This window comes from Chaetodon auriga, chromosome 8 (assembly GCF_051107435.1).
Source record: "Chaetodon auriga isolate fChaAug3 chromosome 8, fChaAug3.hap1, whole genome shotgun sequence".
Classification (NCBI taxonomy): Eukaryota; Metazoa; Chordata; class Actinopteri; order Chaetodontiformes; family Chaetodontidae; genus Chaetodon; species Chaetodon auriga.
In genome coordinates, this window is record NC_135081.1 from 12,878,267 (window position 1) to 12,890,206 (window position 11,940).

An 11,940-nucleotide genomic window follows, 5' to 3' on the forward strand; every position below is an offset into this window, starting at 1 on the left:
TGAGTGACAGCATACAACAAGTAACAGTACTGTTAAAGACACTCATGGTGGATATACAGAGAAAATTTTACAAAAAGCGCTCACTTTGAGTCTTTCAACAAATTGCTCCATCACATTAATGTTCTCTTATGTAATGCATATTAACAGCATACAGAGGCACGTGTTTGCAGTATGGGAAATGGGAAATATGCCCTCCAATGAGGATGTGACTCAGGAAATGGGGTGTATGATTAACAAAACCCAAAACAAAACCATAACGGTTGCAAACTTCACTGACATCTTTCAAAATGACCCTGCACAGCCTCAAAACGTTCTAAACTTTCTCAGATTTCCCACGACATTGTCTCACTTTGGCGGCTCTTAGTGGCAGCATCAAAAAGGACACTGTGACAAACAATGCACTCTGCAATGACACAAAGACGAGAGCTTCCTTTTAATTCAAAACCTTTATTTCTGTAGTTCTAAAATGCATTTAAAATGTCAAAAACAGCAGGTGTCAAGAACAAATATTCTTCATTTAAAAAGATTTTAAATTAGTAGCCTAATGCCAACAAAAGTGTGCAGTAAATACAACTAATCAATCATTTAGCAAGTAAGATAGTCAATGATTTGGGCAATTTTACAATGCATCAACTATGTAACATTCAAGGACAAACACTACAAACGTACTACTATGCATACTTAAAGGATCATCAGTTGATAAAGATCACTGTCTAAAATGCAGTGGCTGACAAAAGCATGTTTTATTGGTGGTCAGATTAAATGATTAGTTTGTACTAGAACTCACCACAAAGACAGATTTATTTAACCCCTTCGGTCAAACGGTATTTACCAGTTAAGTCACTGGAGTTAGTCACTAAGGACAGCACAAGTTTAAAAGTAATACATATTATTATGTGACAAGTGTTGACTGAGAATGTACAGTAGCTATCATGTTGTGAAAAACAGTTACACCAGATATACCAAGAACAATTAACAAAAAGTGCTCACAACAAGAAATCCAACCTTTCATTCAAAAATCAGATCCAAACTCACATTTTTAAATAGTGGCCACATGAAAATGTAAGAACAGTCATGTTAAATCTAGAGTGAGTTACTGCTCCTTAGCACCAAGGTAACTGGAGGACTATGGAAATGATCACGTTGCCTTTTAGAGTCTTTCAAGAAATTGCTCCATCACATTAATGTTCTGTTATAGCATACAGAGGCACGGTTTTGCAGTATGGGAAATGGGAAATATGCCCTCCAATGAGGATGTGACTCAGGAAATGGCGTAATATTGTATGATTACCAAAACTCAAAACAAAATCGTAACTGTCACAAACTTCACTGACATCTTTCAAAATGACCCTGCACAGCCTCAAAATGTTCAAATCATCATATACAAGGTCCCCTCTCAACTTTCCCTGACTTCTCACATAGGTTTTTGCTGGAGAGTTTCAGGAAAGCTGCAAAACAGCGAAATCCTTGGTAGGCAGCAAAGGACTCAGCTTCATACGGTGCTGACTGGACTGCAACTTAACCTGCGCTTCTTTAATCCTGCGCTCAAAACTCCTTCAGCCCCAGACTGAACCTACCTGACAGCAGTCCTTTCAAAGTCAGTTGTCCAGAAATCTTGACAGATGTTTTGACAGAGGCAGAAAATTTGTCATCTATATTTTGCCTTTGACTCAGCTGACTAGCATTGCTCTCTATGGACGTATGGATGGTGTGGCAGATTTTTTTAAATACACGCTGAAGTTACGAAGCAGTTATAAACCTAGTTTGTGCTGGTTTTGATGGTTACATCCTCCACCTCTTGAAGCCCATCACCATACTGCAGCCGTAGCATAGTGTCACCACAAATGCAAATATCTGGAACAAAAACACAAATGGAGAGAAAGCAAAAAAAATTTAACAGAAAAACCTTTATAGCTAAATTTACTCACATGAGCTAACTGAGCCTAACTTGGTTCATTATTCATTCATTTATAGGACAAAGAAAAGCAAGCTGAGTCAAGCAATTTTAGAACTCAACAAGCAAATGTTTGGTATTTTGCATGATAATTGGCTAAAATAATTAAAAGTACAACCTTTGATGTATCAAAATGACCTATTTTTTGATTGGCATACAATATATACATCATATAAAACCCAGCACAGGTTATACATTTAAGGTCAGGATGGGGGTTTGTATACATATGTCATCAGAAGATAAGACCTGACCTCGCATAACCCAACATAACCTACTGCATTTCTGTCAAGACGATAGCTGGCACTTGTGTTCATACTGTTTTATGGCCTGATAGTTCAAGCTGATAGCAGGAAGTGCCACAGCCTGTTTATTTAGGGCAACATGGAAGCTCATTTTGCATTAAGAGGCATGCAAAAACTTTAAACAAAACAAGAAAATAACTGAAGTTTACTCGGCAGGAAGGTCACTTTGTACATGCAAAAGTGTCAGCTGAGGTGTTTCTCTGACAGATCTTATGACTGAGATCCTGAAAGAGTAACAGGGCTGAGGTCAGATTTAGTTTTACTTTGATGTTTAATCAACTAATCAGCAACTCCTCTACTTCATCAGAAGTCAGCAGTCTGATATTGAGCTGTATTCACCCAGAGAGCACTGTCAGTGCACTATGATAACATCAATTAAAACTCTGCATGCACTGTACACATTATTACAGATTTCATTTGAAACATAAATCTTTAGCACTCACCGTGGCTGCCACATTAATACTGTATTGCCTGTCAGTCAGGACCGTGAATATATTGCCCTGAGGATAGGTTATACACATGACTGTGTCAGTGCTGTTGGGTAGTGGCTTGATGTACGCTCCTCCATTGGCTGCTGTGGTCGCTGCCTCCAACACAAAGGCCGCAAAGTAGAAAAGCAAAGCCATGAAATGGTAAAACACATCCTGAGGAAAAGAAGGGAGAGCGCATTAGGTTTGAGTGTAAACAACAATTGTCAGACAATGGCTGCACTGCTCAATGCAGTGACCTCTACTGTGGCATAAAAAAACACCCTGTCTGTTTAAGAGCCAACCTTTTATGTTAATTCTAAAACATAACATGGTTCCTAAAGCCAAAATAGGCAAATTAAAAAAATACAAGGGGAAAAAGAGAGAGGGTTTAAAGATACAGAGAGGAGAGAGAGAGGGCATGTCAGAGAGAGAAAAAGGTTAATGAGAGTCTGTGTAGGCGACGCTGTGAGGCTGGCGGGACTACAGACAGCCCTTTGTGGTGTTTTGGTGTGAGCTCATCATCCATGTCACTCATTGTTCGGCCGAAAACAAACAACCCCACACGCCTGGCTACTCCTAGGAGCAGGGCCTGGAAGCTGAGGCAAGGCTGGCTGTGTCTGAGAGACCAGACTTAACACCACAATGACATAACACAGAACATGGCACAGGTTCAGCTTTCAAAAAATACGTTTATAGCCTAATATTGGCATTTTGGTGCCAAACGTCCTCTAGAACCATAAGCAAGTCCAGTTGCCTTTGGAAGCACTTAGAAGTCCCATGACCTGGATGAATGAGGATCTTCACAGACCATTTTGGTGCAACTTCTTAAAAAATGACAGCCAGCTTCACACAATTCAAGATATCATGCCTGTCTAAATCACACATGTCCAGAGCTGTTAATGTAGCCTGAAAGTCTTTCAGGCTACCTTTAAAACAAAGCTCTGCATGCATTTAGACAGTGGCTTACATCTGTCATAGTACCAACTTCATGGTCTACACTGACACTTCACTGGACACAAAATGGAAAGAGGAGAATCTGCAGGTTTAATTCAGATGGTTATGAAACATCTGAGTTATTTCAGTATGAGGAAGCGTAACTGCTTATCAAAGCTTCATGTGATCCCACAAGAGAGTTAATACATAAGATCTGCCTCTCTGTGTAGTTGGATCACTATAGTGAAGAAACAATTTAGTTATATTTAGTCTATTAGTGAGCACCTCACTAAAAGTTGTCTAATGTGGTAAAATGAAGAAACTATGAGCCTGTCTATACCATTTAATGTCTCTTTCAGTGACATAACATGCTGTTTTCATAGATTTTGGCTCACACTTTATATTAATATGCACATATTCACCATTAACTAGTTGCTTATTAACATAAATATTAGTAACATACTGGCTCTTTATTAATGATAATAACACACTTATTAATGCCTCATTCTGCATTTTCTACAACTACCAGGCCATTAACTAACACTCTTCCCTCAATAACCTCCCAATTACTACTTATCCACGGTAAGTAAGGAAGCTGTTGTACATGAATTTCGATCTTAATAACCTAACCCCCTAATAATCAAAATACGCCATTCTTGAGTACTTTAAAATGACCAAAAAACAGTCAATATGCTACTAATATGCAAGCCAATAAGCAATTAGCTAATGGTGAATATGTGTACCTTAAGTATCACCAAGCTAAAAAAGATGTATTTCTTACAACAATGCAGAGACACACAAACACACACTATTCTGATGCGTATTGTCAAAAACTATTTGTATGTGAGCAATAAAAAAATACTTTTGGTACATTAAAAGGAATGATGTGCAATAGATATGCTCTGCATCTAAAGAGAACACCAAAACCAGCCATCACACTGTATGTTAGACTACTGTATTACACTAATGTGCTTCAGTACAAATAAAGTAGCTGACCTCCAGCTTTCATAGCCGTCACTTTTCAATAAGCAGGCACGAGCAGACCTGAAATACTGCCACTGCCATTAAACTGACTTGCAGTGTTGCCAATGAACCAGATCTCTGACTTTCACGCATCAAACAACAGTTGCTGCTATGACAACATTATCAAACACCAACAGCTGTCTTAAAGGTTCCTTGCAGAGTTTTAGACCAGTGGTCGTGCTACCAAGCTATTTTTCTGTGAGTGGGTCCTGATTCTATTCAACTCATGCATGTGTGTGTCCTGATACACAGTCCTGCCAGTGGTGTCGCGCGATTTCATTGGAACGCAGCAATACAGATAGATGGAAGGATGGATGGAAAGACAGACAGGTGGACAGAAAAGTAGGCTGACGAAGTGACAGACTGATCAGCTCATTTATCTCCAGCTTACCAAGAAATTCCAGTCAGTGTTGATGCGGTCAGCCAGGCCAGTGATGAAGAGGGTGAGGTAGGCGGAGGAGAGGAAGAAGGTGGTGACGGAGACAAACATCACCCAGCCCTGCAGCAGAGGCACGGGCACACTGGAGGAGGCCACCAGGATCCATACTAGACCACCAAATAACTGGGGATAGAAACAAACTCTCATACTTAGTCTGCATGCTGAAATTCAGCTCAAGACTGCTCGAATCCATTTAATCATTCATGTTTCAGTGGACAGATTTTATTCCAGGCAGTTTATGACACACTAGGAATACAACAGTACAATACAACAGTTATAAAAATTCTATGTATGCACAGTATACTGGTATTGCTGGAGAGTTTAATACATACTGAATGCTTTTTATAATGACCATGGCACTGTATTAGATGTAGATCAGACACATCTTATTGGTGCATCCCTAATTGTGAGATACATGTACATTATCTTAAAAGGTTGCTCATAACAAACTCAGCTTTTCACATCAGTTTGTCTCAAAACAGCCCGTTGCCTTATCTCCAGAGCTTCCCTGTGTAGACCAACCACAAACAGTTAGTCAGGACATACATTTTGTTATTGTGAGGCCTTAAAGATAACATCCATTGTTTGGTGACAGAATGCAAGTCTGATGTGGTGTTTGATGTGGTTTGTTTCGGACAAAGTGGCAAATGACGGTAACACTACAGATTAAAGCAGATTGGTGACAGGGTATAACCCGGTGGAAAAGGCTTGAACATTGGGTAGGACTACATGCTGGTAACAGCCACAACAGCCACATTTAAATGGCTGTGTCCACCTGAAGGCCTATCTATACAGGCCTTCAGCTGCAAACAGGCCTATAGATAGGTAGTCAAATCATCAGAGGTTTAGACGAAAATGAAACTGACACCATGAGATGCTCATGGCACATTTGCTGGTTGCAGTCCTGCTGGTCTTAACAAACTGCTGGCCGGTCCTGGCGACATGGCTTAAGGCGACGTTTGCTCTTGTTTTGACGTAAGCAACACACCTGACCTGATCGGTGTGTGAGAAGCGTTTTAAGACTGAGCAGTCAAAGTGGAAACACTATATCTTACACCTTACAGTCTAACTGAACTAACAGGCCTTCAATTATTAATCAATAACTATTAGCTGCAGGTTCTGCAGAGTATCTCTGCAGCAGCACAGAGGTCACTGACACAGTGAAGAATATCACAGAGTTAAACGTGATCGTTAACTTTCTAAAAAGCGACACTTACTATTTCTAAACAGACCAGTGCTCCAGAGTACGTTCTCAATACTTCCAGTCCCAAAGGTAGAGAAATAGTTGGCGCTGGGAACGAGGTGGCAGCGGGATTAGCGGCTGGCTCCGACATCTCTATGTCTCCCTCTCTCTTCTCTCTATCTCCCCCTCTCCTCTGGCTCTCACCCTCTGTCTCCCACTAAAAGAGACTCCGTTCACAAAGGACGGGAGCAGCGGGGGAAATTCCTCCGGAGTCATGTGTCCCCCCCCTCCGAAACAGGTCGGACAGGTGCAGGGGCCACTCCCTGCAAACCTGTGCTGCATTCAAGGACCTCACGGAAGCTCCCACATAAAGATATCCAAGTTGTGAACTCACGTCCGTGTCAGAAATAATGACAGCTCGGTTTTTGTTTTATTTTGAATGTAAGATAATGGCCATAGATGCAGGACCTACAAGTTGAAAAGTTTCTTAACATCATAAATAACGGGCAAACATGTTAACTTCAACTGCTAAGATTAAGCTTATATGTGGAACATGAAGATGAAGACAATAAAATGTGGATGAGTCACATAACTAAGCCTAAATTGCTTAGTACAATGGATTGGGAGGTAGAGTACATAATACATATTGCCCATAATGAATGACAGCCACATGCATTTTCTTCATGACAGTCGAGACAACCCTTGCACGTATTGTAAGTGCTTCTTAATGCTTATTAATGTTATCGCATGCTAATAAATTCAGTTTTGGCACAATAAATCTATTGTCTGCATCAGATGTTAGTAAGGTAAAATATCAAGTATGTTATAAAAGACTTCAGGGTGTGCTTGTAATGATGAAACCATAGTCCAACCACTCCTTACTTACTCAGACACTTGTTTACATGACTTTAATGATCTCCACACCCTAAATGTCAGTTGATATCTCTACAATCATTCACATTGTAAAAGTATGTGCTCATCTTGTAGTTGTGGTTATTCCCACATCAAGTGAATGCATTGATCTTACTCACACATTACCTTCTGGTACACTTGGCTCTCTCTTTCTTTGTGTGTGTGGGAACAGCCACCAGAAAACACCACAGCTCAGAAACATTAGTATGAGGGATCAAACAGCAGGTGGAGTCATGAATAGACCCCAACTGATTTCTTTAACACTGTTCGAAAAAGAAATGAGGGCTAAGAAACAATGTTGTGTGTACTGGTTAACCTTCCCAGCACAGGGGTAAGGGAGTTTGAAATGTAAATATTAGTTCATAGTAGCTGCTGAGGAGAGTGGAGAACTGATTTCCAATCGGACACAGCAACATTCACTGTGTTTGCGCTAAAACATGAGACTGAAACAACTGTTAAAGAGGTCTTTTTTTTTTTTTTGGCAACATACATTTATGCTCAAATGGTGAAGTAGAGCTGCTGTGCTGTTAGATCAGTTGGTAAGAGCAGCTTCTTTGGGTAAGCCACAGTTAATGTTTAGCCAGGACTCGGTTTATGTGAACCAATGTTGACATGACCTCTTAAAGGGTACTGGGCTTGGCTCAGCTCCATGTGGACAGCAGTTAAAATCGATATGACCTGCATCCTATCAGGTAATATAACACCGCTGTTTATAAGGCCAGCACTGCTAGATCAGAAATCTATTTCAAAGCTGATTTCGTTTTTTTTTTTCATTATAGGAAATGAAAGATATGTTTTGAGAAGCACATACGCAACCCTGTTCTGCTTGAAAAGACATTTATCTCTGTGGGTGTCTGGAGGCCTCACTGTCATCTGTGGAACAGCAGGAAGCCCGGGATAAATCTTCTCTTGGACTAAACTGTTGACTCTCATGCTGTGTTCAATGCAGCAAACGTCTGACTCTGCAAGATTTAAACAGTGAAATATACATTTAGTCACTCCATTATTCGTTTGTCCATGTTTATTTTAGAAAAAGTGAAAAAAAAAATCATTCAGATGATATATTGCTGTGCTTTACACTTTTGATTCTGAATGACTAATTGATAAAAGCAGGAAAAATATATTGAGATGCAATATTGTGAAGATTAAAGGAAACTCATTCGGTGTCATTTTTTAATGATATATTTACATTCATTTTGGTGCTTTTTATTTCATAAGAGAAATGAGAAAATAAGTAGCAGTAAATGTGAATGACATCGTCTCAAAGACAAAGTCATATGGCTGCCCACAGAATCTTAATCCTCACACACCCATGAAAATTTCCTACTACAGGGCACATCATTCCATGCCGCTGCACTACGCGAGACCTCTGCACAATTCTCCTCTCCATCAACATTATTGGGCTCCCCGTCTTGCCAGAATCCTCTGCCTTTCAGCTCAGTTCCATCCACCCACTTCCACGTGTCCTCCTTCCCACGAAACAGACCGATCCACGTTACACCGTAACTTCTCTTGACAAAATCCATCTCATCTCTTGTGGTTATGATCACCAGGTCTGCTCCTCTCTCTTGACAGTCTTTTCTGCTGTTTTCCCAGGTTTTAGTCACTCCGTGAGCAGAGATGTAGTAGCATTTGTTGTTGAATTTTATCCATCCTTGAAGGCAAGATTTATCTGGAGAGAGCACAAGTTTGTTTTAGTTACTGGGATCCTGAAACCATTGCTGAGATTTGGGGACCGTCAGGGAACATGCTATTTACAGCAGCTAAATATGGGTACCTGGCTTGGCCACTCCTCCAAGCATGCCTGCTGTAAACTCCCCAATTGCTGTAATTCTGCATGACCCTCAAGAATTTTCATTGTCAGCATTCCTATGTTTTGCAGCTGAACATACAGGGGGCTGACGCTCCTGTACATGAACTGAAAGTTCACTGAGTCCTCCACCCTCAGATACTGAAGCCAGACCCGTGAAGCTGTCTGTTCTCAGCACATACATCAAGAGGGCAGATTTAATGTTGAAATTCCAAATCATTATAGAAATAATGGGTCCTTGATTTCAGACAAGAGAACCAGGCTTCTTATTTCTACTCTGCAACCACTGTGTTTGTCAGCAGAAATGACAACTGTCGCTGGCAGATGTAACCAGTTGTAGCTAGTTAGCTATTTAAGCTAATGCTGATTTCTTGATTTAATTTAAAACATTGTCTCCAGCTGACTTTTTGATGTGACCACTTGAGTCGTTTTGAAATGAGAATGCTGTTAACGTTAAGGCAAAGGCAAGGTAAACCGGTTAATCATCTGCGTAGAGCACATGGAAATGAAGAAACAGCATCGTTCTTGTGTTGCAGTGCAGAGCTAGTTTGTGCCTCCAATATGAAGAACAATGTTATTTCAGTCTAAAATAACTGCTTTTCTTTGCATTTTCAAACAGTACGCACTATGTTTTACACAGCACTTGTAACATTCAGTAAGACGAGGACTAACTACATTTGTGGCAAGTACAGTGCTGTCTCAGAAGTTTGCTTTCTACATTGTCGACTTCCCCATATCCGACAGATTTAGTTAATAATATTAGCTTTTACAATTTCTTACGAAGAAATGCTCCTTGACTGAATTAGTCAGACATGCCAACAATTGTGTTTCATGTTAGAGAAGATAAACACAATAATCACACTTTTGCCCATGTGTTTTTGATTTAGGAGAAGTTAAAAAAAAGACACCATCTTTCCAAATGTTAAATGCGGATTACTGCTTTTGCTGGTTAGAAAACAGTCATTTTCAGCTTGGGGCTTTAAAATAATAATGACCATCATATTTCTTCTCAATGCGACGACACAAAGATCAAGCTTCAGTATATAATAAAGACCCGTAGCTCCGGTATCACACACTGAGCCTACACTTCGTTCAATCATTCCTATGCTGTTGTGCAGGATATTGTAGATAGTTAGAATTTAACAGTTCTACAGATTAAACTGTCACTTTCAGAGGTATTCAGTACCTCTGTTAAACAGACAGTAGAGGATTATTCAGACCAGTTGGATTCATCAATAACCAAGCCTTTCACTGACAGCAGCAGAAAAGTGAAAGGGTTGTCTGAAATGATACTGTATTGTACTGTAATGTATTTTAGAATCTTTGAATCCTGGCCCTTGTGCTTAATGGGACATACTGCTATGCATTTCAGGATCCACCCAGGTCTCCCGGTGTTTGATACTCCATGTTTATTTCCTTTCTACAGCAGTAAATCCAAATCAAAGAAGATTCAAGTTTCATTTTCTTGCTTAAGTATATTTCTTACCTGTTCCATTGACATTTAACGTATCGAGCTTCGCTTGTAACTTGTCTCGACTTGCTGCCACAGTGTCGTATTGACCTCGCAGGATCTCCATCTCTTTTGTCAGGTTGCTGGAATGAATCATCAGTTGGTCTCGCTCGTCTCTAAGATCGTCTCTGCCTTTAGTAAGCTCATAAATCAGCTTTTCATACTTTGTGTCCCATTGGTTGATAGCACTGGTATCTGAAAAGTTAATTTAGAATCAATTAAAACAAATTATCCAACAACAACTCTGAGAGTTAAACTGGATTTTTAGTGATTGTTGCAATATTAAGATTGATTTCGAGTGTTCAGAGGGAGTTTTAGACCTGCTTTAACTGCACATTTTAGACTTCATAACCAACTCTGATTTGTGCACTCTTGAGGAGATGAACACTGTATTTGGCTGTGTACTAATGCTCATTGTAGAGACAGAATTGCACTTACTCTTGGCCACCAAGATCATAGTCAGCAGAAGAAGCCCCAGACACGCTACAGCAGCTCCAATCAAACACACTGCAGCACAAATGATCACCATAAGGTGTGAAAACCACAAACACGCAATGCAGATATGAAATTTTGCAAAATAGTTTAACTAGCAGTACTTACCTGAACTTTTAGATCGCCACCCAGAGTTATGTGTTCTGCCACTAGTCATCAGATTCCAACCATCTCCTTCATCTTCCCTTGATTTGCCACTAAATGCCACCGACATCTCAGATTTATGGCCAGTGTCTTCAAGCCTCCTGGTGCCAAATCGAGCACTCTTTACTCAGTTTCACTCAGTTCTTTTTTTTTTAGGTCCAATAACTTGCTGACACTGCAAATACAAACTGGTAGGGAGGATATGTTTGCTTCAGGAAAGACAACCTCATGAGTTGGAGCAGAACTGAGATTTTTTTTTTTCAATAAGAGTTGTGAGTCGTACTGCAGGTATGAAGCATTTGATTCCATTTTATAGATTGTTCTCTAAACATTTAACATCATTTTGCTCGTTTTTGGTAAATGCAGGACATTCACCATTTCTACTTTACAGGTGTATGCTCGTAATTGAGCCGCAGTGTACAGCAGCAGTGCATTTTAACCAGTGATTTAGTTTCTGTCTTTTGCTGTCGTCTCAGGACTGCAGGCTGAGCCTTTAAGGAAGGTACAGTTACAGTCAGCAAAATTCCAGTTTGACATCCTGTGCCAAGATAACAGGATGTCGGTCAGTGTTTATGTGGTGAAGCGTGAGAATATACTACTGTGAGGAGTGGATCTTTCCTAACTGTTAAAAACATCCTCTTCAGGCATAAATATCAGCACCTGGGTATAACCCTTAAATCTGTGCTGTGATGTTCACTGGCGCTGGCAGATTTGACCCCAAAAGCACGACAACATCACAAAGAGCAGGCGGACCCAAATGCAGGAGAC

At 40.2% G+C, this 11,940-nt stretch overlaps 2 protein-coding genes across 2 annotated transcripts; both read right to left on the minus strand.

Annotated features, from left to right (window-relative positions):
- Nucleotides 1–427: 427 nt before the first annotated feature.
- On the minus strand, nucleotides 428–6,668 carry mal2 (mal, T cell differentiation protein 2). The gene is made up of 4 exons (XM_076738281.1): nucleotides 6,339–6,668; nucleotides 5,074–5,244; nucleotides 2,700–2,900; nucleotides 428–1,854 (listed from the first exon to the last, which is right to left on the minus strand). The coding sequence occupies exons 1-4, from the start codon at nucleotides 6,453–6,455 to the stop codon at nucleotides 1,783–1,785; spliced, it is 561 nt and encodes a 186-aa protein (XP_076594396.1). The 5' UTR covers nucleotides 6,456–6,668; the 3' UTR covers nucleotides 428–1,782.
- Nucleotides 6,669–8,370: 1,702 nt separating this feature from the next.
- LOC143324981 (CD209 antigen-like protein C) lies at nucleotides 8,371–11,280 on the minus strand. The gene is made up of 4 exons (XM_076737810.1): nucleotides 11,137–11,280; nucleotides 10,975–11,043; nucleotides 10,513–10,731; nucleotides 8,371–8,888 (listed from the first exon to the last, which is right to left on the minus strand). The coding sequence occupies exons 1-4, from the start codon at nucleotides 11,240–11,242 to the stop codon at nucleotides 8,512–8,514; spliced, it is 771 nt and encodes a 256-aa protein (XP_076593925.1). The 5' UTR covers nucleotides 11,243–11,280; the 3' UTR covers nucleotides 8,371–8,511.
- Nucleotides 11,281–11,940: the final 660 nt, after the last annotated feature.